General features: G+C 36.6%; 2 protein-coding genes across 6 annotated transcripts in view; one reads left to right on the top strand and one right to left on the bottom strand.

Moving 5' to 3' along the window:
- The window catches only part of LOC124174883 (facilitated trehalose transporter Tret1-like), a 69,073-nt gene that overhangs the window by 17,297 nt on the left and 24,187 nt on the right, over positions 1-27,589 (top strand). Inside the window, exon 1 of one of the 5 annotated variants that reach the window (XM_046554513.1) lies at positions 18,823-19,042. The exons of 2 other annotated variants lie outside the window; for them this stretch is intronic. The gene's annotated coding sequence lies outside the window, so the exon portion shown is untranslated. Of the gene's footprint in view, positions 1-18,822; positions 19,043-25,084; positions 25,151-27,387; positions 27,441-27,589 lie in introns of those variants that run through there. 2 more of the 5 variants (XM_046554497.1, XM_046554504.1) reach the window with 2 other exon arrangements.
- Positions 10,717-11,681, bottom strand: LOC124174899. The gene is made up of 2 exons (XM_046554528.1): positions 11,340-11,681; positions 10,717-11,204 (listed from the first exon to the last, which is right to left on the bottom strand). Exons 1-2 carry the CDS (start codon positions 11,547-11,549, stop codon positions 10,989-10,991), a joined length of 426 nt encoding a protein of 141 aa, XP_046410484.1. The 5' UTR covers positions 11,550-11,681; the 3' UTR covers positions 10,717-10,988.

Here is a 27,589-nt window from a genome sequence, read left to right as displayed (position 1 = left end):
ACGAGGAGCTTGAGTATATCGACGACGGAAATTTTATAGATGCAAATGATAAAACACTGAAATTTGGTGAAATTTCTACTACAAGCACGCCGGTGAAGAAAACAACGAATTCCATGGCGCGATATTTGAAAATGTTCAGCACGAGCAAAAAGAGAGATTTGGATACCACATACAATGTTCGAAAGTTGACAAACGGTATAATGATTGGTGATACGCCAATCAATTTCATTGATAATATGATCAATGTGGGAGATAAAGGTTACGAGAGAACACCCGAATTACTTGAATTATTGTTTAAAAAATCACCCGATGCATCGATTGTAAATGACGTGGACAAGAATAATTATATAAAAATCGTAACCATGGCAAATGCGCATCGAAAACGTTACCAAGCCGATGGAAGTCTTCGAGACGATTTAAAAAGCGTAAAGTATAGAAATTTCATTGCACAACACATCAGCTCGCCGAAAAAATCAAGTAAAGGCTTACCCGACTATAAGATTGCGCGAAAGGAGGGGCAAGATGTTGATTACGTCTACTGGGATGATCCAAATGAAATTGTAGATCGTCTCCGACTACTTATGGCGTCGCAGGCTGCAGGCAATACCAACCATTCCAACGAAATAGTTTCCATTATTGAGGAGTTGCGCGAGGCTGGAACCGTTTATTAGCGGCGGATAAACATAGAATCATCATTTGTTCAGCGACCGTCCAGTGATGAGTATAGACATATTTGGGCGACATTCGGAGCGTGGTGGGGGTAAACAATTTATTCGTGGGCCTCCGGGTGTTGGATTCAAAACCACCGACGATATCAGTATGATCTGGATGGTAAAGGATTGAGTAACACAGCCAACCCACAACAGTTCAACGATGCTGCTTCCCTCAAAGTTCTCAATAGTTCAGACGAAAAATATCACGAGAGAGTAACGCAAATCAGTGAAGCCCTTAAACAGGTGCGCGTGCGTAACAGGAAGCTTTATGCTAGAGTGATAGCACTGGAGTAAACCAGCAAGGAATCAATCCTGTTTGAAGAGCAGAAGCGCCTGGAAGAAAGTTTAAAAATTTGGCAGCACAGAGCCAGAAAAAAATAAAGACGACATTAGTGGATGAACTTCACAGACCCACTCGGCGCAAATATCCACGGCGGTTCGTAGATGTACGCGAACTGGATGAGACCTGGCAAGCTGATCTTGTTGATATGATGGTGTACGGCTCGCACAATAAGGGATACGAATACCTACTAACTATCATCGATGTATTTTCCAAGTACGCGTGAGCGGTGCCGATAAAGTCCAAGAGTAGGAAAAATGATACTGCTACCATGAAATCTGTACTGGCCCAGAGCCGTATACCTACACAACTACACGTTGATCAAGGCAAAGAATTTTACAACAGCGAATTCAAAGCCCTCATGAAGCAGCACAATATCAACATGTATTCGACATTTAGCAACTCAAAGGCGTCGATATGCGAACGTTTGAATCGAACATTGAAAAATAAAATTTGGAAGCGGTTTACTCTCCAAGGATCTCACAAGTGGATTAATGTTTTGGGTGATTTAATGAAGTCCTACAACAACACCAAGTACCGCACGATTCGGATGAAACCGGTGGATGTCAGCACGGACAATGAAAAACAACTGTATCGTAGCGTATACAAGCCTTGACAAATCAAACGAAGAAATCGAAAGCGGAAATTCAATGTAGACGATCGAGTTCGAATCAGCAAGTACAAAAATGTATTCGAAAAAGGCTATACACCCAATTGAACAACGAAAATATTCACCGTGGGTGAGGTGAAAAATACCAATCCTCGAACGTACAAACTTACCGATTATCAAGATCATCCCATCGAAGGAGGCTTCTACGAGGAGGAGCTCAGTCAAGTAAAATACGCCGTCGGCTACCTTGTGAAAAACATATTACGCAAACGAGGGAATCAGTTCTATGTGAAGTGACTAGGTTTTGATAGTTCACACAATAGTTGGATAAATAAAACAGACATGTAGCATAATTTGTATGTATTTTCAAAATTACAATAAAAGATTTAATTATAGAAATATTTCCACATTTATTCTCTTTGTACACACATGTGTCATACTCGTTACTACAAAAATGATAATAATAATAATAAGAATAATAATCTGCAATTTTTCCATACGATTAATACACATTTTATTTTCTGGAAAACTTTGTTCGTGGCAAACGAATAAATATGAATAATTGCTCAATGTATTAATAACAAATAAATAATTGTTAAGTATATGAATTTACATGGTATTCACATTTGAAACTTCGATCTGTTCAATATCGTATTGATGAAGCAACGTTTTTGCCGGATGAAGGATCGTCCGAGGTGTCAAACGCAAATATTTACAACGGTTCTATGTCTACAGTTCTATCCTATAGCTATTGGGGGGCAGCGACAGACCCCCAAGGTACGATGTCGGTCTGCCCAGGTATCAATTGCCGCTTGTCATCTTGCCAGAGCAAATTTTTCTGAACGATGGTGCTAACATGATGTTTTTTGCTACGTATTAAGCATTGAGGACGGGCCAACTCTTTGTAAGCCAACAGACAGCGCTTACAATCGTCAAACGTGATTGTGTTCAACAGTGAACTTTTGACACCCTTGGCACGTTTGCTCACTTTGATGTCGTTGATGTGTTTCGTTTCGTCCTCACCCATGGTGGTAAATGTGTACAGTTTCGCCCGTAATCCAATGAACTCGGTCATAATTTTTCCGTTGTTCTCATTCTTCATCAGGCCCAGACATTTCTTGTTTTTGAGCGAAATACCGTACACATTGTCGGGAGGGTAGTCAGAAGTGTCAAACATTGCGTCGGCATCACGTTTGACGATATCTTACGCACATTGAATTGGTAAATAAGGCTGTCGGTGTCGGTGTACATCAATTTGGCCTGTTTGTTCGAAAAGTTGGTTTTGATATAATTATAATGAAAATCGTAGAGAATAATTTTGGATGGATCTAGGATTGCGGCGCCAATGCATATAGGCTTAAGGAAGTGAACTTTGACATGATTCATTTCTATCATAACCATATCCGCGTCAAATACGGTGCAGCTGTGAAAGTTTGCTCGGGCAATAAGCATTTTCGCACCACCTCTTCCCTCCCATTTTGTAACCAATTTAACATCTTTGTGATTTCGCACATTCTCCATAGTCTTACCGAACACCGCGTTATTCATGAGTTTGTAAAAGTTTTTCTCAAACTCGTTCCTAGACTGCTTGCGCGTGTCGGTGTTGAGAGTGATGTAAGGCTCGAGTCATGGAGATTGTGCAAACTTCAAATCTCTATGCACTTTCGTTACTTTCAATCCTAAACTCAAACACTGCTTCAAATTTCTATAGTGCAATATATACTTTGTTTTCGGGTGAAGGGTGGTAACGAGTTTAGCGTTTTTACTATCTGGAGGAGTGGAATGCTCGGGACAAAGAGGTAAATCTTGGTGATCCTCGTGAAGCTGTATAAGGTAGTCTAAATCCACCTACAGGATGTAACCGATTGGTGAATCGTCCGGGTGAGTTGATATATCGATGGGACTATGCTCCCACTCGAACGAATCTATCGGTAAATATGCACTCATAGCCGCACCGTATAGATTGTTGTCTTTATGATCCTCGTGGAGTTCTACAGGGTAGTCCAAATCTATCTCCAGAAAGTAACCGACCGGCGAATCGTCCGGATGGTTTGTTATATCGATGTGCTGGTACTCTCACTCGAACGTATGAGATTATAGAAATAACAAATATATATTATTTATGAGATTATACATAAGACCAAAATATATTTAATTCTGGGAATCTAGCTTCACCAGTCCGACGTCCGCTTTTCCTTCTTTACAACAATTAAATAATAGAATATCGGCTCACTAGCCGTATAATCCCTACAGGGCGAAATTACAAATTATGAGATTATACAAATAACCAAATATATTTAATTCTGGGAATCTAGCTTCACCAGTCCGACGTCCGCTTTTCTTTCTTTACAACAATTAGATATTAGAATATCGGTTCACTAGCCGTACAATCCCTACAGGGCGAAATTACAATGGTCTGAGCAACTTATCTTTTCTAGATGCCTCGTCGATCGTTGGCTCTTTCTTTTAGACTCCGGGGACTCTCGGATGGTGATTTGGCGGAGAATTAATTTGTGGAATCTTCCGATGTTCAACTCGATCGGGATGGGCCGTCTGTATCTAGTCCACGTTACCCTCCCTTCCTCCTTCTCCAGTTATTATAAATTGGCACGCGTCTGATCTCTTCAACGTCCCCGGAGAGAAAGAGAAAGAGATCCCGTGGTCCCCGAAAATCTTGCCCCTTTCGCTGGCCGAGCGACTACCGCGAACGTCTCGGCTATTAACGCTACTCGGCGCCGCGTCACCGATCTCCTCTAATTTGCCATCTTAGTGGCCTAATAAGGCCGCGAATATTTGAACTGGGCATCGGCACTTACAAACGAGCCGATTGGTAAATGCACGCTCATAGCTGCACCGTACAGGTTATTCACGTCAAAATACATGAGATATGATTCCACGTTACTCGGATCAAAATCTTTCCCCATAAACCTGTTCTTGGCCCGAGTGTGTCGATTAGAACATTGTGCTACACTGCCTCAAATACTTCTTTCAATAAATAACACCGTTTCAGTTTTGTCTAAAAGTTGTAAATTTACTCTAGTATGTTTCAGCATCGCATCAAAAGCAAGTCCCGGCGCTGTGTAGAAGTGCAATGGATCTAAATCGTATGTTTTGAAGCAGCTGACTCAGAAATTTTGAAAATTATCGGCAAGCAAAAGAACATCCGTCTTTAAATACAAATCTGAATAGTCTCCAATGACTCTAAATGAAATTACCCCCAAACATTTTTAGCGTGTTCATAATCGGCGTCTGAAATATTTGCATCGCAGAAGTGTGAGTAGAATTGCTTCTTTGCGGGTAATCGCGATTCATCGAGTTTCCCCCAACAATCGACGTATTCATAGGGAAAAACGTCTTTGCGAATCATCAAACTAAACTGTGTGGGATAATTAGAAAATTTACGCGTTATATGTTTATCTGCATTATCCAAATATGACGAAAGCTTAGCGATGCTGCTATCCATAAATCGAAAAGAATCGATCCATCTCAATCGCATCATTGTCCCATCAACACGTTTCGTGAAGGATATATACATATTTTTCCTTATTTATGGGTCGCAGTGTATTTCACCGGGAAAAGTTGACGCTAGGGATTTTATTAAAAAGTGTGAATCGTAACAGGACAAATTGTGAAAAACTATTGGAATTGTATGCGTCTCTCTGAGATTCAAATTACACCGATTATGAGCAGGACCGCGATATTTATCCATAAAGTGACAATGATCGTGACACTTTTTCTCCTCAGGGGTAAACGGCTTTCCACAAATATAACATTCTTTGCGCGCATGTGACGATCGCGTTGCACTTGGGTAAGAAACTTCATCGGAATTATGTTTTTGATGACTCTACTTGAATCGATAAATCTTTAAGCTGCTGCATAAACCAATCTATGCAATCAGCGCCGCGTCTACTGTGGAACTCCGATAAAGTTTCATCGCACACGCAATGTACATAGTATGCTACACTGTGTGGGTCATGTTTTTGAAATTCATGTGTTTTGCGATTTGAGATGTGATTCTGGAATTCATCAAACGGTATAGACTTTAATATACATTCGAGATCAGCGTTTGTTTTGAAAATTTGAAAATGTTAAATCTTTAGACTTGGGAAATTCCATGCGCGCTTTATTTAACATAATACAATCTTGCCGATGATTGTCGTAGGAGTGTTTCACGCAAAGTGACAGAAACATCTGTCGCACAAAAACAGGTGACCATTATAATCAGACAATTGTTTGCTCACCAATCGTGAAAGATCTTTAATCCAAGCAAAGTGGAATCTCGATGTGAACTCGCGAGTCATATCATTTTCGTGGCAATCATTACTTTCAAGGATTAGAAGATGAATCGTGTTAATGTTCACGCTATGCAAATTTTTACTCAAATAAATTGGCACGATGACGCTTTTTTCCGATTTTGCATGACGTAAAAAAGTTTGAGATTCTATCCCATATACATTGAATCGCAAATTACATAATCTCTCAAACTTTTTCACATCGTGTAGAGTAGCAGAGAATTTGATACCTGTACAGTCCAACTCGGAAATATATCTACGATAATGAAGAGTCCTATCGGTGTGGGTGTTGTTACGTGGGGGTGGACGTGTACAGAGCGGTGGTATTTATTGATTACGAATAATCAAAGATGCTCCCACTTAACGACAATGAATAAAAATTAAAACTAAGAAAGACTTACCTCTCGATAAGCCGGTAATGCGGGTACGTTGTTGCCTAGTCCTATACAGGTCTGTGAGAGTTGTTTAAATGGTTGAGGCTAATTTGTAATGAAATGGGATAGATTATCGTTCAAAATAAATGGTTAAATATGATTTTGACTGGTAGAAGATAATGTATATTCTTCAAACGATTAATTATGAAATGAATGAATGATATAAAAGAAAAACCAAAGAAGGTATAATCATAAAATGTCTGAATTTAAAGATAGACAATAGTAGGAGAGCCCAAGCGGGGATTTTGGGTTTTATTTGAGCGCGGCAGAAAAACATAAGGGAAGAAACCTTGCACGTTCGTTTATACACTAATTTATAAACTTCATTTCATATTAAGGCAGTCGCGCCAAGTACTTTTTTTTGTTTTGTTTTGTTATAATTTCTTTTTTTTTTAAATTAATTTTAATTTTACAATTTTTATTTTTATTTCATTTTATTTTCTATTATACATTTTATATCTATTATTTTATGGTTTAGAGAAAAAGCTGAACTCTCTTAGTACTTTTTATTTTTTTGGTTACATTTTTTACATCGAATAAGATGTTTGCGTTTTTGAATCGAAGTACCTTAGCTCAATAATTACTATATGATTGAAAAAATGAATGACGTTAAATCAGCAAACCACATGTGCTTGGCGACACATGCTTCAGATGTTATCAATTTATTTCACAACTTTTTTCAAAGGATATGTAGAAGACTATATATACTTTATTATATGAGAGCGGACTTGATTCAAATTTCTGTACATAATTTTTAGAGTTTCATTATACATTTTTTTTTGTTGCGATATAGATAAAACTGCTTACGTAAATGTACTTGTCTCCAGTTTTTTTCACCATTTTTGGTGTTTTTGGGGCTTATATCTGTACTACTGAACGAACTTTCCAACACTCAACAACCTTACGTACAACTTTACTCATCAATTGTGAACTACACACTCCGCTCAAAATTACTCCACAAATTATTCAACCAAATATATAGTTCATACCTCAAACACCCAAACGTTATTCAACCCTATCCCAAGTTCCGGTTGTCTCCGGACGTAAAGGCGCCGGCGAACTCGTTTGTTCCTTAGCGCTCGGGCATAAAGGATAAACAAAACGTAACAAATTTATTAATTTTTTTTAAATTTAAAGTCTGAAAAAAATTCATGGCTTCATAGAATAGAAAAAAGAAATTTTTATTTAATAATTAAATAATTTTTTTTTTTTAATTCTGAAAAAAATTCATAGCTTGGGAACCAGATCCCAGCCCATGACGGAGTTTACCCAAGTTTCTGAACAGTAAGAAAGGAACATTCTCTGAAATTTCTGTCAAAAAAAATTATGCCGCTTTTGAGAAATCTTAAAAACTAATATTCTTTGAGCTTTTACGGGCTTTCAGCGGCCCCGATAACTTTTTGCATAATTTTGCGTTGAAGTTCACTCAAAACCGAAACTTTTTCATATGCAACTTTTTTTTATACAATCAATAGTTTCCGAGTAATACTTAATTATACTTCGGACGGTTCCGATTTCCGCACATATTATACCGAATGCTAAAGTCTAAGCGTTGTCGAGTAAAAATCTAAAAAAAATTACAAACACTCTCGACATGTAAAAAGAAGTTTTCACGAAGTTTAAACAAAATCGAAGAGGGTCAGGCTTTTGGGCAGGTCAATCTGACATGGAAAGCCCCATATAAATATTTTTAGAACGATTCTAAGGAAACGCATGTGGGGGTAGAATAGGGTGTCCCTTAACAGGGGTGTTTTCGAATTTGTATGCTCCCAGGGGCTCAAACGCTTCCAAATCGATAAAAAAATATCCTCTAAAAAATTTCAGCTCTTAATATTAACTCTAAGATAGTCCGCTTTTCAGCCAAAGTTTCTTGTAGAAATAACATGTAAAAAATATATGTTCTTTTGAACTGTGTAAGTTGATGACGAATTAACCTACAATAATGAGAAGTACATATTTTTGTAGAAAATTCGACGCTCTATAAAAAAGGTCTCTTACGATTTTTTGCTTAGTCTACTGTGTCTACTTACTCTACGAGCTCAAAGTGTAATTTATATAAAATTATCAATGTAATCGAGTATACTTAAAGATTTAAGTTTTAAGAAAGGTTTAGTAATGGTGAAAAATTTAAAGTTTGTTAATGACATAGCTAAGCGTGCAGTTAAGTTAATTGAAGATTATTACAATATTCTGACTAAACAACTAGAACAGCAGCAGTTTATAGTCCAATTTTTATCAGAATATAAACAATACTATACTGATACTCGAAAATGTTCAATCGTTGAAAATATGAAAATTGATCCTTAAAATTTATCATTATTTAAAAAATTTTCATTTTTCAGTGTCAACATTTATCTAATTTTATTAATTTAAGATAAATATGTATTGGTTATCATACCAAAAGCTCATAATATAAACTGTAATTGATCTGAAATAAAATAACCTGCAAGAAAAATGCAATATATTTCATCATACAATTGCTAATCCTTTAAATATACTCGATAATATTGATAATTTTATATAAATTAAACTTTGAGTTCGAATAACTTTTGAACCAGTAGACTAAGCAAAAAATCGTAAGAGACTTTTTTTATAGAGCGTCGAATTTTCTACAAAAATATCTGCTTCTCACTATTGTAGGTCAATTCGTCACCAACGTACACAGTTTAAAAGAACAACACATGTTTTTGACATGTTACTTCCATTAGAAAGTTTAGCGGGAAAGCGAACTATCTTAGAGTTAATATTAAGAGCTGAAATTGTTGGAGGATTTTTTTCTCATCGATTTGCAAGCGTTTGAGCCCCTGGGAGCATACAAATTCGGAAACACCCCTGTTAAGGGACACCCTAGGGTAGAACTATCTTAAACATAAATTCCTATAGTACATAATCTATTATAGAATCTTGGTGATCGGTCAATTAAGTAAACGTATTTTTAGTTAACGTTTCGACCCGGATATGGGCCCTCCTCAGAACGATTTATTTATTTAACTGTCAAGAACAACAAAAATTTTTTTTTAAATAATAATACTAGAAGTACAATCCCACCTCTTTGTGAATTTTAGGTAGCCCATATGCGCGTGGGGGGACACTATTGTAAGTAGAAATGCTTCTATATAAATTTTTGTTTATTAGTTTGGAGTTAAACCAATTGAACGTGAGTTTGTTCACCCTAGTTTGTAGGGAATTAGACAGGCCATATTTAGCAATTCTGTAGGTGTTGATGTCAGAAAGCTGTTGCCTCATTTTGTTGTTATAAGAGTCTCTATGCATAGCTACCGACGTATTGCCTTTATCAGCTTTTAAAAACATAATATTAGGGTTGTTTTTTTTTAAAATCATGGTATCACGAATTTTCTGGTCAGTGACTGAATTATTGATATTGTTTCTGGGGTACTTTGGGAAAACTCGGTTAGTGAAATCGGATCTAACTTGATTTCTTGACTCAGTAGAAAAACTCGTAATTTTTTCTTCAAAATTGGAAATGAGGTTGAAGACCGGAAGATCGCGATTGTTGTATGGACGTCCAAATTTGTGACCAAGTTGTACTATTTCGGAAACATTTTCAGGAATAGGAGTGTCCGTTAGATTTATTAACCAATTATTTTTTCCAATTGAAAACGAATCTTTGTGTTTGTTAGAAGATTTTTTTTGAGCAAGTAAATTGGTGAATTTATTGATATTACGATTTTTGATAGCAATGAATTTATTGTTTAGCATCCGATGTTGGGATTCAAAGAACTTTTTTCCTGAAGTACTCCCTAGTTTATGTTGTTTTATTCTGCTAGGTTAATCAATATCTTTTCAGAGTTGATAATGTGTGTATGAACATCATTAATTTCTAAATTCAGTAGCGATATTTGGAAATAAGTTGTAAGTTGTTTAGCTTTGGTTTTTGATCTTGACAAGTTAAAATTATTCATCAGTTTATAGTACATAATATATGAGCAGATGTTTGCAGCGTTATTATACTTACATAATTTATTTCCGGTTGACGAAAAAACACACATATGTTCGTTGTGTTCGTTACGTTACGTGCTGTCTGATTAAGATGGTAAAGCAGTTAAAGTATTGAAACATATTAATTACATTTTTTAGTTCTGCAATCTTAAAAACTATTTATCATTACATGAATTTCGCACAATTTACCGCAAAACTATTGTTCTTATATAATGATTGTAGCAAACATAATTATTTCGATACTTATGGCAATTTTTGTATGTCTCAAATTAATTCGTTGTATTTAATTCGGTAACACATTTCAACAAAGTACAGAGAAATGAGTGCCGGCGATTTTAGGGAGATTATGTCACATTGAAAAGGCGTATTCCTATTATTGGAATAAAATAACGACCGTGTCGATAAAGATATGGTATTAACATTTACAGTCAATACATAGTTTCACGTACTCACTTCGTACCGTCTCAATCTCAAGCTTCCGTACCTACACTACTTTGGCTGCAACGAATGTCGGTACGAGCCCGTTAGGTAGAGTCGATAGCGCAGAAACCTGCTACGCTCCCAAGCCCACCTGGGCCCACTTGCCCGCCGAAAACTGATACACAAAAATTTACTCAGGGGTAACCGTCTTTATGTTCTTCAGTCAACGACATCCGTTACAACGATTGGTTTGGCATAAATTTTTTTACCAAGTTGGAGATCTGAAGGTCTTCCCCATTCCTGTTCCACTGTTGGCTTCGACGTACTTCTATCGGTATTAATGTGGTGGATTAATGCATAAATGTGCTTGCACTTTAGTCCAGCTTGTGAGACACAGGTACATGCAACATTAATTGGATGACGTTCGTAGTTGAGCTATTAGAAAAAAAGAATACACAAAATTGAATTTCGTGGCGACTGCAATGCAGAAGGGGTAAGCATGCATAATTAACTGTTTAACGACACGGTCGACTTGTTATGTAATGTAGATTAACGCAATGTTTTACTTACCTCTATTTGAACTTTATATGGTGCAAGTGTGACGGATGTTTGTCGAATTACACTAGCGCGTATCAATTCACACGCTTCCGTAACTCCAGATACTTCTTCGACACGCACTACATGAGTCGTGGAGAACACTTTAGCCTTTACTTCAGATTGTGGATTGAAATTTATGGAATGCGTATTGCCTTGGAAGCCGGTTCTAATTCTGAAATCCATTGTCACTCAATCGACACATCTGTTTGGTTCGCTGGGGCACGCTCGGATGCTTACCGCTCATTTGTTTGTAAACAGCAGACGAAACTTGACTTATAGATCTATATATCAAATAGGAATGCTGCTTTTGAGAAGTAATAGATCCCAAGTTCGTCCCTTATATTTATATATGTCAATTACAAGTATTATCCCGTATTTCAGCTCTATTACAGTAAAATATGAAGCAAATAACTACGCGCTCTCATAAGGGCCTGTATATAACTCGGGGGGTAAGGTTCGTAAAGTGGCCACGACAGCGCCACTATGTGACTTGCGCATAGCCTGCTAGAAAAAGAGCGCCAGAACTGGAGTCACGCATCCGAGATTCCGAGAGGGGACACTATAGCGAGTAGCGAATAAGCTGTTTTAGGCCTTTTGTTTCTTTTGTTTTTCGAGTTTCAACACCATCAAGCAGGAAGTCGGCAACGAATTTAAGCAAATTACGGAGTGGCAAAATAGCGACGATCTCGAAGAAAGGATGTCGAGACTGCGGAGGGGGAGCCAACGAAGATTCGTGCATCGCGGGAATCCAAGACTGACGCGATTCCCGCTGATGGCCGGCGCACCGCAGCCTCCCCTGCATACCCCGCCAAAAGCTGACCACCGAATTTACGATGAACCGACTAGGGATGAGCGAGCACCACCCCGCTCACCTCCGAAACATCATACAGCTGCGCCGAGGACAGAATTGCGCTCTAGCGTTTGGTTCTGCGTTGCGATGCTCTGACAGGTCCGCGTCGAGTTCTGCAATCTACGAAATCGATGACAGATCAATTGTTGCGTCTTCTTGTGGGTATGACGTCACGTAGAAAGTAGCGTACCGAGATCGGTGTTGCGGCAGGTCGTCGATTTTGAAATCACTCTAGTTCTGGCGATTGCGCGAGATAGTGGCTCGAGTAAATTTTCGATAATGAGTTTGCGTTTTTCTGAACTTGCGGAATATGTTGCCAAAAAGGAATTTTAAAGAGGTTGAAGACTTCGTGCGTTGGATGTAGAACGGTAAACGCTGTTGATATTCTTACGATCGAATTTCGAGTGAAATTGAGTAAAGCTTGCCGATTGACGGACAGACATTTTGGATTTGCGTTGCCGGAATTAAAATACTTGAAATTCGTTTGCCGATTCTTATGCCTGGTAACCATAGCCTGAATTTCGCGTTATGGAGTTGAGAAAATTTTGCTGTGTTCGGAATTTTGAGTAGAGTCACTATTTCGAATTGCATCTTTTTCGTTTTAAATTTACGTACTGCCCAAATTCCGCTATACAGGGTCGAATCGCGGTATCGTATTTTTCAGTGCCGCCTCTCGTGTAGGTCACGAGTTGCCGAAATTTGTTCGAATTAGCGAGTAGAGTCTTTGAGGGTTTTGAGTTCGGATGGATTGCGATTGCGTTTGATTGAGTTAGCGTTCGTGATTTCTGATCAAAGCATGATTACGATTCGAATTTCGTTGGGTCGGTTTAGTAGCGATTGCGTTGCGAATTTCACAATTTCGAGTTTCGATTATGTTTGAGTTATGGTTGAGTTTGTGTTGTGTTGAGTTGCGTATCGGTCAGACTTTGTTTTAGTTGAATCAAGTTACAATTGAGATTGTCTTTAATCTGATTACGGTTTCGTCATATCGAGTCGAGTCTAGGATAGTATTTACGACAGTTTAGATTTAGTTGCGTTCAGGTTCAGTGAAGAATAAGGTCTAACTTAATGTAAGTTGTCGAGTTTATATTTATATCATCTCGCCGTTGCACCGAAGCAAATTTTTATTGGCATACATTTGTTCTCAATTAATTCCTGAAAAAGTGCATTTTCAGCTATTTCGACGCTGTAATTCCCTTAATAGGAAGTTCCAGTTAAATTTGACAAAAATTGAACATATCCCCGAAGCGATGCAACATAGCGTATTGCTCTTTCGGAGTTTGATAATTTATGAGTAATGGGATGTAACAAAGTCAGCAAAATCAACAAAACCCCGAAACAGTGACTTTTTCGTGCATATGTGTCAGTTATTTTGACTATTCTCCAAGCTTACGCATCACTGGCGCGATTCTGACGATAATAGCCCTATTCTACATTCAACGCCAAACACAGATATGCAAAAACAATTGAGTTTCATGCAATAATTGCACTGCAAAAGAAGAACCTGCAATTGCTGGTAATTGACACACGATCTTATAGAATAACAAGTCATTATGGCTGGATAAATGACAGTTTTGAGTCTTCAACAATCGACAGATAGAACACCTCTCGTTTTGCGTGGAACTCAATTGATGTTACGTATTTGTGTTCGATATTCAGTACATAATTGGGCCGCAGTGCCGGTTTTAGGATAACTGGCGCCCCGGGCCAAGATTGTACAGCGCCCCTTTCCAAGAGTACAAATTAGCAGCGTTCTGCTGGATCCATTCATGCGGATATACATTGACGAACCCTTTTGAGAATACTTAAGACTTTCCTTCAGCTTTACCCAGAGCGAACGACTAAGACGTAGAAAGTTTTTGCAACTCCTTCTCTGCATTTTTTTTTCTGTTATTGGATTTTTATATTTTATTGCGTCGAATCTTTTTTTGTTTACTACAGAACTTAGGTTAGAAGAATATTGTACCTCTTTTTTGTTTTGTATCTTTTTTTTTGTAATAGATTGGCAAAATTTTACTTTCCAGTTGTGTCTGTTAGCAAACGCTAGAACCAAATCAGCAAAATATAATTTTTCAGCAATATTATGTTCAATCGAAAGCTTTGCTAAGTTGGTGAGCCTTGACTGTGCAATCGTTGATCGTAAGGAAGTTTTTCTGAATTCAACTTTTGAAAAACTGCGTTCTCCACTGGCTTCCGTTACGGGACTAGCGTACAAACTGCGGAACGCAATCCGCACATTCGGATACAGTTCCTGAATATTACGCTGCTTGACAAAGGTTGAAACGGAAATTGGCGTAATATCGTTATTGGGAAGATAATAGTTGAGACTAATGAGCTTCGTTGTACAATAAATTTACTGTGTCACAATCGGAATCAAGTGCAAGCTTTCGTTGGAGACACAGATGCCTGTAAGTTCTTCTCGTTCGGTTTTATTTTTTTAACGTTGCGCAAAAAAGACCATTTTTCTAAGAAACAGAAACGGCTCCCTAATCTACTTCCTTTTTTATTCGCTTTCTTTATTCACCAGGCACCGACGCCCCCATAGATTTGGCGCCCTGGGCGATTGCCCGAACGCGCCCTACCCAAACGCCGACTCGTCTCCGGGCTCGTGCTGCGCCTTGGCACATTCGCGCACTAGTATCGAAAAACACTGTTTTTAATCATATAAAGTTAGTAGTATTGCAGTGATATTTTGAGTTTTCTTGGTCCGATTGGAGTCGAATTTCACTGGGATGCTCCCAGGACTCGTAGTTTTCAGACCGTGCGCGGAGTAAAAAGGAAAACGAATGCATAAAATTCGAACATTTTTGTAAAAACATAGATTTTTCACTGGAATTCGAAGCTTTGTTATTTAATAATTAAGAAATTAGCAATTACCAATAACTTCCGAATACGGCCCGAAAATGACGCTTGTAATGAAGGTGCTATTCAAATTTCAGTCGGTCAGAAAGCGTGCAAAAATACTAAAAGAAAAAACGAAATCGGAGAAAAACGGTCTCTAAGATTTCAATGCCTTTTTGTAAGAATTACCAGTGCGTATGACCGTTAAAAGTTCCCTGCGCTAGAATATGAAGTTTTTGGTGCAGCGTCCCCCTCAATCTTCTGTTGCTTTATGACTTTTTGTCTAATTCGACCTTCTTTTGATCGTTTTTCCATATGAATGCCCGCGTCACGCACACAGCGAACGTTTTCGGCTCTGTAAACGGTCACTACTGGTTCGCCGATTTCGACGTCCAACCCTTTCAAAAATGATAAATAACCTTAAAATCCATCTTTGAATTTTGCTGCAGCAAAATTCAATGCCGTTAAAATTATTTTCGAGAGTTATTGGCCAGATGAGATTGTTCATATTATTACGTACTCTCATTCGCGTTCTGTGTAAATCCACCGATACACCTCATCAGTAACGTTGCTTCAGACAAGCTTTGATAAAAAGGCAAAATTTCTGTTTGGACATTGGCATGAAGAGCTGATTCATGTTTATAATCCTGTACATATAAGCCCTCAGCTTTCGCTTTTTGCCACCTCCACCAACTGTCAATTCCGCTTGGGTAAAAGTTGTGTTACAGGCTTTCATTTGTCGAGCATTTGTGGTAATAAGTGGCCATAAAAACCTTGTTTAATTTATGTGAAACTGACACTGTTACTTCTTATTGCTATTCCACAATATATCGCTCGTTCTTCAAAAAGTTTTTCTGTTAATTTTCCAGGTTGACCGACGTTTTTTTCTCGCTGTACGTAGTCTAGAGCCTATCCTCTCCTAACCCGCACACTATTGTTTGCATACTACTAAGTCTTCTCAATATGGCTGTTACTCTAAAATGGCTTTGAAGGTTTTCGAATCGCCATCACCAATGTAACACTTGTATTTGACTCCGTATTACTCTCAAGATCTTTCAAACATTCATAGGATCGCGTCCACTTCCACCTTACCGGGACTTCCGTTATGTATCGTCTGACATTCGTTTTCGTGGTTTGCCAGCCATTCTTCATATTCTTGAATGCCAGAACGAGTTTCCCATTGTTTACAACTATCACGGTAAAGTGATTTTATAATAACATCAACCACTTTTTCTGTGTTGTGCCCAATGAGCGATGCGATGACGTATAGACACCGAAGTCCGGGTTTCCTCCAGTTGCTATCGCCGGATACTTTTAGACTTTCGTCGTCATCAGAATGCAAAATTTCCAAATCAGTTGCCGCAGTCTTTGACATTTTAGCAATACTCAGAAAGAAAGAGGGGAGGAGACATATCTCCGTAATCTTTCCGATGGCAAAGATGGACCTCATTTTGTTCAAAGTTTTGGAGTACCGATAGTGCCACCACGAAGTAGTATTACTTCGTGAGTTCCACTCTTAGTGCTGGTTTCGTCTGTTGCAATGAAAATTTGCGCGAGCACCCGCAGCGCCTTCCTTGGAATAATCGAAAATTTGGTGTTTCGCGATTCAAGCGTCATTTGTCTCGAATCTAAAAAAATTTCAAATGAAACTTGTGTATTTTTTTATATAGAATTCGGATCTGCAATGAAAAATAGAGGTTCCCATTCGAAATTTCAAAGTTACTACCCCTCCCGCATTTAGAGGTTGGGGCGGGGGTTGATTTTCACATAGTAAATTTTCCCCCTCGAGATCGAACAGTTCTGATTCTGAAAATTTTTTTCTACGATGCGTATTTCTTGAGATATTTCGACGTGCCAAGACAAAAAACTCACCCTGTATATGCACTAGGATATTTTGATTTGGACTCTTCTGCGTGTTTCGAAATGAACAATTATTTGAACGTTAGCAGTAAATTCATTTATCCTTCCGCAAAGAAACATTTTTTCAACTCAATTCCGTAAGAGACGACTCAATTATTTTACTTTTTTGTGATTTCATTCACCAAAATACCCACTGCCAAAGTTTTTGTGATGATGCAATACTAATAATATGCAATAAATAACTGTATTACTTTTGAATTTGTGTATGATGAATAATGTAAATTGTCATGAAAAATAAATTAATACTTAAATTAATATTTAGTCCGCTGGCACGACTTTCTTTGAATGTCAACATAGGTGTGGGATTAGAGTATGCTCTCGAATGTCGGAATATATATTTTCTTCCTACTCCAATTCAGGAGTTATTGTTCAGGTAGCCAAAGGATGTCTACATTAACTTGTACGAAGTTGAAAACAGATGTAGAGTCCGAGCTCTCAATCATTACCCCTAACAATGTAAATTCGCTCTTAGATTTTAAATTAATACGATGAATACATATCAATTCGAGTAAACAGAAACAAGCATTTTCAGTTAATTCCACTTTGCTTCCTAAGTGAAATTATGAGGTGTGAATTCACTCGCTTTATTAGTTAGTTATTTTACCGTAAATTCCGATCATTTTAAAATAGGTGCTAACAAAAACTTGAACTCGTACTTATTGCATGATATTGAAATGATAAAGTCCTGAATATTCCAACAGCTTCTCAGTGAATTACATTATTTATTGTGTACCAATAAATTAATTTACACACAAAATGCAACATTGTTGGGACACCTCTCGAAATTGAATTAAAAAATCGACTCATTACGAAGACTCTTTGAATTTCTCACGTTCATACATACGTCCCCTCTAATAAATGCAAAAGAGTTCAGATCAACGCACCCTAATATAATGTGTGTATTCCAAACAAAACTGTTGGCTAATACGATTTTTTTCTCACGATACGTCACACACATAGTCGAAACTTCACCCGAAAAAAATTAGTATCCGTAACATACACATTTATCTTTCCACAATTTAAAATCATTAAAGTAAATTTTAACTCCATCTTGTATCAATGATTTGGATAAGACGTCGAATGTGAAAGAATGCCATTATTTTTGTCGGCCAAAAACCACGATCCAATTTGTTGAGACAGAATCTACGCTGACCGAATGAAGAAAAATTCATTTTTCTAATAGAAATGAAAACATCCATAAACAAACAACCTCAATATCCAATCATTTTAAAGAATATATTTTTCGAAAAGCTTACAAAACGTACTTCTTCAAAAATTGATGGTTGACAAGTTGCAACTGTTAGAAAAAGTGATCGTTATTCGAAACACAGTAAATGTGAAAAACTCACATACACAGTCAGGTTGGTTTCATATTTTTAAAGATATTTTGAAGTGGTTATCAAACTTGGAGAATTCTCTACACATACCAGAATTACTGATCATTCAGGAAACCTACGCTTAAAAGTGTTTAAAGTTGTGATTTACAACGAATACAGTGTACTTACAAATAAGAATAAATACCAAAAATGAATAAGGAAGTGCAGTTACTTTTATTTAATCAGTTTTTTAAGAAAAAAGGCCTTATATGAAGTATAGGCAGGTTTACATCCACACTTATTATGCATCTCATTCTTGCAATAAAGATGAGAAGACTCAATTAATTTTCAATGCGACAGTTGATTACTCCAAAACTGGTCGTGGCATAACGTTGACTTTATCACGTGACGCGGTACTCTGATAAGCCGTGATTGTTGGGCTCAATCATCCAAATCAAGATCAAGTGTTCAAAAAATTTTCAATAACCAGTCTTCAATCCGTTATCATCGCTGTCACTCTTTCTCGTAGAACATTTTCTGATTCGCATTAAATAAACAAAATAAACTCGTTCAGTCAGTGAAGTGTACATATGTGAAATATGACTCTAATTGAATAATCTGTACCATCAAACAAATAAACTTTACTCAAATTTTTTCCACTGCGAACCAAGGTTTCTTACTTCCACAACAATCAACTGCAGCTTTTCGGTTTTGCTTACTCTTGCAAAATCTACCAGATTATCTCTACGGTTCGTATACTTTGAAATATGTTTTCCAGTTAAATTTGTTTAGTTATTAGAGCATACGGATGGAACGTATAAGTGTGGAGTAAACAAGAAATAAGAGGAAAAATACAAAATTACGGTTTAGAAAGTACGATTAAGTACGATCAAGTTGAATTCCGTCGAAACAATATCTCCTTGGAACCCGTAATTGAAATGGAAAAAAAAATTTGTAATTTGATATTTTAAAAATCAAACGTGATGAAATTTTCCTTTAGCATCTCGGCCAATGACAAAAAACTTTTTACCAAAAGTTTCACAACGAAACTGAACAAACATTCACTGCAAACCAAACAAGCAGTATCATTCGGAAAAAAGAAACATTGTTGCATAAAATTTCTAAGATTACTAGCAGTAACTTTACTTCGTATGAAATTGCGGTTTTTTTTTTCGTCCTGAAAAAAAAAATTTATTCAGCAAAAATCGACTCGATGAACTTTATTTTCACTTGTGCACTGCTGATTTAACAATTTTTTTATTTTTTGACAAGACTTACAACTCAATAAACTTGATCGGAAAATAAATAAACAACTTTTGGTCCAAGTTAAACAACGAAGAAAATAGAGAACTTCAAATGTGATTATTGAGTATTGGCTTTATTTGTCATTCCCACCAAAATTGTTCTTTCTGCATAAGCTAGTTAAAAAAATGAAGAGCAAGGAATTGAATTGGATAAGCCAAATAAAAAACAACTGATGTAGAACAGTAATTTGCGATTATCTTTCGCAAGGGAGTGCTAAAAATATGACATTAAATCTAAAATGCATTTCGTTACACGTACCAAAAATTAATATGTGAATATCGGCTAGAAGAATTTTAAACCGATTAGACGCCTAGCAGTAGTAAAGTAAAAAGAATTACGAATCATACGCTGAGAACTTCATCGTTGAGATCGCGAAACAAACAGGAAGTGCTCTGTTCATTTCCAAGAAATAATTTTTCCTCCATGTTTCCTTCCCATGTTAGGAAAATATTTTTAGCATACGCTGCGAACCTTTCTATCTTATTTAGGTGCTGACGCAATGTTCAGATGCTGACATCTCTTATACTGGCCTGACATAAGATTGCCTAAGCTCGGTAGGAGTAAACAAATATGTTCTCTCACGCGTTAAAATCTAATGCTGTTCCATGATTTACGTAAAACGTATTATTATGAAATAGTTTCCTATGCACCTTAACCCGTCCGACACGCGGTGCGAAAAGGCTTAGCACAAAAACATGCACTCAGTACGTCAATCTCTGCACAGCGTAACAAAAGAAATAATCTCTAGTGATGGCGACGTATTAAACCCGCTATCGACTTCTTTTTAGATTTTTCAATTGGACAGAAATTACATACATCGATTGGTCATCGGTATTTCCGGATCGTTAGTGCAGAAGTTCTCAAGCTCGGGAAAAAAAAAATCAAAAATCGTAATGATTATCACTTGTCGACTACGATTGCAATTTTTTCAGCGTTAATGACAGTGAATCAACCCTAACAAATTTTTTTTGTAAATGTAAAAAAATGATTCTTCATTTCTATAAGTAGCAAATTGCACTTTGCTAAATTTTTTTACTTACAGTTGACTGGTAAAAAAAAGGATAAGACGTTTGCGGTGCAAAAAAAGTAAAAAATTTAATGAATAAGAACTTTATGCCAGGTTAAAAAAGGAAACATTCCGTTTCTCTCATTATATCCCACAAAAAAGTGTGCTTTTATTTTAGTGAAACCGATTTTTATAGAACGGGATTCAAAAGGAATAACTAAATATTCAACTGGACTGAGTTAATTTTTTTTCGGTCATAATTTTTTCAAAAACTTCTCCCAGTTCGCAAAAGGGTTCACTCGGCGAAAATTACAACGGTATGGAATTTTTCAGACCGAAGTAAACTTGACCCCCCAATATATGACAAATCAAAAAACATTTTTGTCATTGATTGTCCTTCGATTGCCAATGTTTGCCAAAACTTTATCTTCGTTTGCCCCTTCTTAATTCAGAATTTATTTGTTTTCGAAAATTAACTTCACGGAGTTCACCCCCCAACATACACCGAATCCCATGCATTTTTTGCCATCATTGTTTATTGATTGCCTTTGTTTGCCATATCTTTATTTTAGTTTCCCTCTTCTTATTTAAGAAATTGTTCATTCTCAAAAGCCATCTTTACAAATTTTACTGGAACTGCGAATTCGAGTCAAATTCGTGAAGATGGTTTTTGAGAATCAATAACTTCTGAAGTAAAAAAGGGCAAACGAAAATAGAGATATGGCAAAGATTGGCAAACAAAGGACAATCGATGGCAAAAATTGAGCCGGTCGTAGTCCATAGAAAACGATTTATCAGGTGTCGAAATTAATCAAACCACGATACGGTTAATTTTCTTAGAAACGAAGATAAAATAGGTGATAACTCAGATATTTAGTTTTATTTCCGCATTGTTTCTTCTCTTCAATTCATCTTAATATAAAGAAACAGACATTGTATTTTCACATTTGCGTAACTTTATAATTTCTTTGGCTAAATAATTTTTGAAAATACTGTACGATTACATCATTAAAAATATAGTTTATTACTTATCTAGATTTTTCGTATGTTTTCTGATTACTTACCTGCTTTTCGATGCTAGTACTCACAATACGTTTATCTGGTTTTGCAGGTATGTATAGTTTAATGATGTTCGATAAGTCTCAACAGGGCTTTACTCGATGGGCCAAAAAAGTCTTACATACGTGACCCTGATTCTTGTATCAAAAACAAGAATGTCCAGTAGAAAGGTTATATAGATAATCGATACTTATCCGCAGGAATCATGCTCATATCTTAACAGGTGTTTGAAAATCACTGCATCGCAATGTTAAAAATTTGATTGTATCTTAGTACGCTAGCCGTGTGCCGGTGCAATCAAGATTTACATCGGAACACAATGATATGAACAGTTTTTTTTATCATTTTCCATTTTTGATAGCTAGTCTTATCTGGAACTGCTGATCCGATCACTGACAATTACCTATTTTTCACATGCATGCTTAGATCTTATCATTTCATATTATGTTCATTGAAAGCAATTAGTAGGTAATCAACTTTCCAGATATTAGAATCTAGATGGTAATCAGTCATCCATGCTCCATCGAGTTACCTTGGATCGTATCAAGCTTTGTAAATTTTGTTTCCATACTTCTTCTTTTGTTTCCGCATGCCAAAAAAATTATTTTTCACCATACAATTCAATAATGCTCTGTGATTGCAAAATATAGTTTGCACCATATCTGTTTAGAACTTGGAAAAACATATGTTTTATTTAATCCTTGAAATAAGGCTGGGACGCTCAGATTCAAGAAATTAAAGATTCGTTGAAATTAGAAAAAGTCCATTTTGACTGAAACTGCAGTTATTCATCAGGCTGAAGTTAATAACGTTAACGTAACGAAGCCTTGTGGTAAATAATCATCAGTATTGGATAATTTTAATATGTGTTTCAAGGAATTGCCTTTTCGAAATAAGAGTATATTTTGTTTATAATGGTTTACTAAATCTCGGACATTCCTACTTCATCCTTATAATAATTCCCTCAGAGTGCCATAAACTATGAAAAATAAAAATTTTCACCAAAATAAGTGCACTTTCCAGACAAGTGTGCTGACCAAGTGGTTTAATACCGATAAGACAAACTTCAGTCATACCCACAGTTGTTCCGGAAAACGCTGATGCAAGAGCTTACCGCTATGAAGCGCTACGGAAAAATTGTCACAACAGCACTAACGCAACAAACCGCGGAATGCATCTACTTCACAAGGTAAATTCCAACTCTTGGTCGAGCAGGAAGAAAATTAAATACGTCACACTATTACTGAGTAGCAGCTGCGACAAATTTTTTTTATTCCGACATCTCCGGCGAGAGAACCATGTTTGTCTTTTGCGAGGGACATCCGCTGTTACAGCTCGTAGAAAAATAATTTATGCTGCGAGGGCACCACATAATCATATACCACGCTCAAAATCGCCCTTCCTTGCCCTGCGTTACTGAAAGCAATGCGTCACTGAATTGATGACACAAAAAATTTGACCATCATTTTTCGCCTGTTCGCATAACTTTCGTGCAATTGAATGCCATGTGATCGATAGATACTATTGCAAATTATTAAAATTATTCAAACACTTAGTCTCATATTTTTTTTATTAAATAAATTTTTTTTATCCTCTATATACGGTAGAGTGGTCAAAAAAAAAAATTTTTTTTTTATTTCTCAAGTGCTACTGTGTCAAAACCTTCTTTTAGGTACAAAAAAAAATTCCCTCCAAAAAAATTCATTGAGCTTAGTGGAGAATTGAGATATCGAGCTGCGCGTTGGAGGGAATTTTTTTTATACCTAAAAGGTTTTGAGATGATAAGCAAAAAAATTTTGGTTTTGGACCACTCTAATATACAGACAGAAAATTAGTCTTTTACACTCACCTTACAATTTGGTAAAATAATGGTTTTGTCTAAAATATTTTGCAGCTGAAAAACTGAATAACATTTTACTTAAAAATACACACAATTTTTTTAATTAATACAAACACCTTTAGCTCGAAAAAATATTCGTTCTACTCGTCTTAGTTTAATCAACTATAAAATGCCAATGCCTTAACAAATCGTTTCTTTCATACTGTGAAAAAGGATTATTTAGATCTAGAACGGCTAGTTTGTAGGTAGCAAAAAAAACGTTTTACTTAAGGCAACTAAATACTTTTTATCACAAAAACCAATAACGACGACTTAGGAAAAAGTTGGTTACTTTCATTTTTTTTTCACCACCCGCTAAACAGTCGTTCTAAACTAAAACAAATCTTTTCCTCAGTGTACAGTCACGTTTGACCCTGTCTGCACTGGACCTTCTTTGAAAGCACACTACTACCTACATGCCTCTGGGTCGCAATCTTGGTCATTTCCGTATTCCCGCTTCATTGGGATTCCAGAAGAGCCACGTAAACGCTCCTAATTCAACAAGGGCGTTTGAAAATTATCCCAAATCGCACGCTACCATAACAAAAAGAAGGTCAAGGCGATAAACGAGATGATTATCATTCTGCAAACTCGTTATGCCTCTGTAGCAACAGTAGTCGGGGAATTTAATGGTATCTGTTACGTACGATCACAGAATTTCTGCGATGCATATGTATTTAGAACCATGATGCGCTGATTACGTAAAACGAATAGAGCTAAACCACTACGACGAATACCTGCTGTACGCTTCTCGTCGCAATAATAATTATAATAGGCAGGGACTTGAACAATGGTGCAGCCTGTTCGGTCTGCCATGCGCAAAGCATCCAAACAATTTAACATCCTGTATATCTATATCGTTGAAATTGGCGAGACAATAATAAACTATTGACGCGCTGCGGTATGTGTATTGTGAGAATTAAATATCAAAAGCCGTTTTCCAGTTAGCCAACAGATTGAAAAGAAAGAAAGAAGAAACACAATTGTGGAATGCAGGCAACGGACAAAAGAAGCGAGTGAGGTCATTATTTATAACTGCATTAATGCCTGATAACATCATACAAATAACCTATTTTTAATCTTCGGAACTTCTGCTGGAGGATTCAAATCCGGACGGACGTCGCCTCTTCACGCCCGTCTTTTATCTGGAATAATTTTATTGATTCAGAAAAATTAACCCAAGGAAATAAATTGTTCAGAAATGATGAGGGGTTTGTTGTTTCACTCTCTACGTACGTCAGGTATACAAGTATGTGTATAAGATAACCTGACGCTTCTCTTTCGAGTCTTCTCATTAATTGCGATAAAATCCACTTGAAGCCTAGGATTTTCAGGAATTGGATCCATCAGTCCCAATAAACTAAATCAAAGCAGTTTCATGAGTGACAAACTGACACGAATACGGAGCTGAGGATTAAATGACCATTATAGGTATAATCTATTATCTATTGTAGCTACTGTATCAATTATCAGAAATAATTTATCGTATTATCAGTACAGTAGACACACGTGGAACACATCGTTATAGATTATATAATGAAATACAGAGTATATTATAGGAATCTTTAGGTGAAAAAGTCACTTCTAAACTGACACCTGTTCTCTGTGGTAAGTACAGTTTATATAGCACATATTCAAACCAAACTGTAATTCATTAATTATCGCATCTTTCTATAAACGTAATATTATCTCTCTTTCTCTCTCTCTCTCTTTCTCTCTTCTGTCATCCAATATTATTGTGGATATATTAAATACTATTCTATTCTAGAATATGTGTATTGTAAGAATTATAATTCCTCAAATTAATAAAATAAAAATTATATTCTAGAATAGAATAGAAAAGATATTCTCGACATTCAATAGAAAGTATTTATTATAATATGACGGAATAATTAGTACAAATATAAATGTTGATGCGTTTAACGCAAGCGATGCAAAATTTAGGATCCACAAATGAATGACATTTCCAAATAATTATTCAACGAGGAAAAAAGTAAAGATTTGATAAATTACTTTAGTAACGTTATAAAATACGAACACACCTCCGTATTGTAGCTGGTAACATTAATCTAAGAATAGATGGATCGTCGAGAATAATAATGGTGCACCATAATGATTGACGGATGGTCGAATGCTGGTTGAAAATTTGGCATCGATACCTTGGCTGTGCTATTAACAATGGGCGGTTTTGATGCACCTTGGAAACGGAACGCTGAGTTGAATACTGAATTGGTATAACCAGTGGCTGATACTGTAAATATACGGGAAGGAAAACTATGATGCGTGACATAATGAAAAGTAAACGCGCAAGGCGCGTGCGACCGCGACGGCTTCTTCAAGGAAGTGATGCCTTGTATCATTTATTATCAAAGATCCACCTTACATACCAAAGACTCTGATGTAGACGCGAAAGGATGTTTATTCCCAGACGCTAACCAGGTGTCCAATTTGACAAAGTGCCCGATCATAGAAACGAGCAAAGCGATCTGGGGTAAACGTTTGCACAACGGCCGTTTGAAGATGATTATATTTGCCCATCCATTGTTAGAAACAAGGGAAAGGCTAAATCGTTGATTATTAAGATGGGCGTTCTTTTTAACTTCCCGTTTATCTGTTTTCAGAGAGTAAAGGAAGTTATTGTGAACACCCTGAAAATGTAAAGTTGAGTTTTCACTAGATCTTGACGTTTCGAGATTTGAAGAATCACCTCCGCCCACTTTCGGATAGACGTCTGTATGTACGAATGCATGTACGAACGAATGCATATGTGCATGTGAGTGATAAATTTTTTTGTCCGACGATTAGAACTGATGAGATTGTGGCTTTGATCGTTCAACTGCCTTTTGACTTATTTCAATAACAAGATTCCAAAAAATGCAATAAAAATTATGATATTTTGACGATGGATGAATGGATTCGAAAATTGGTACCGTACGGTTTTTTGAGTCACAATCACTAATCTAAAGTCAAATTTGCTAAATTTAAATTTGGCGTATTCGATATGCTGAAAAATATTAAAAACATTTGGAGTTTTCTGAAAATTGGTATTCGAAGGTTTGTTGGGTAGCTGATCACGAATGTATCGTCAGATTTACGAAATCTGAAATGGCGAATCCAATATGGTGTAAAACAAATTGAAAAATATTCGGATTTTGATAGAAATTAGCAGTCGGAGATTTTTCGAGTCAGTGATAACGAATCCAAGGTCAGACTTCCGAGATTCGTAATGGTGGATCCATTATAGTGGTTCAAAACATTAAAAATTTGCCATATTTTCATGTAGTACTTAAGGGCTTTTAAATCGCCAATCACGAATCTGAATTTGTAGTTCGAAACTCGCATTGGATATTATTTTTTTTTAGGCTGGCTCATGACCAGCCTGCAGCCGCTTGTTTCTCCCTGAATCAAGATCTATGCGTATGCTTGTTAGTGTTATTATGGGTTTAATCACCTTTGCGTAAGGTGAAAAAGACCACAGAATACAAAAATATTATATCCACGAAATTATCGTATAACAGAAAATTATGCTGTATAAAATAAATTTTCATCCATTGACAATCTATACAACAATTTTCTGCGTATATTTATTTGGCACATTCTCAGTGGCCTTTATTTGTCACTACAACGTCTGATTAAATTATGTTATGCCCAATTATTGACACAGTCTTCTGCGCCTGTGCAGTTATTCTATGACTCATTTTTTCGTATTCACACGATCGGCCACGGTATTTCGATCGATCAAGAGGTAAAAGCTGTACAAACAGCGACTTAATAGGCTAACATACACCTGTCGGTGGCGATAATTGTTAGTAACGACTTATAAATTCACCGACCGGCAGAGGGTGAGCAGCGGAATAATTTGTGTGCGATAAATTTGTGTTGAATAATTTTAACTAAGGTAATTCTGCGTTGCGCAATACATTTTTTCTTGTTGAAAAAATTTCACAAGAGGTGAAATTTACGGAGAAACAATTGTTATGCTGACTAAATTATGCGTGAACTACTTTCATCTACGATCAATTACTCGTGTAAGGTAACTCTGTTCAA

This window comes from Neodiprion fabricii, chromosome 1 (genome assembly GCF_021155785.1).
Source record: "Neodiprion fabricii isolate iyNeoFabr1 chromosome 1, iyNeoFabr1.1, whole genome shotgun sequence".
In the NCBI taxonomy this organism is placed as follows: Eukaryota; Metazoa; Arthropoda; class Insecta; order Hymenoptera; family Diprionidae; genus Neodiprion; species Neodiprion fabricii.
This window is presented reverse-complemented; position numbering and strand designations above follow the sequence as displayed.

Excerpts from the sequence above, each read along its gene's own strand:
- LOC124174899 (XM_046554528.1), bottom strand. The coding sequence starts at position 11,549 with ATGGATTTCAGAATTAGAACCGGCTTCCAAGGCAATACGCATTCCATA. Across the intron at positions 11,205-11,339 it reads CATATAAAGTTCAAATAGAG|CTCAACTACGAACGTCATCC; the intron begins GTAAGTAAAACA and ends TTTTTCTAATAG.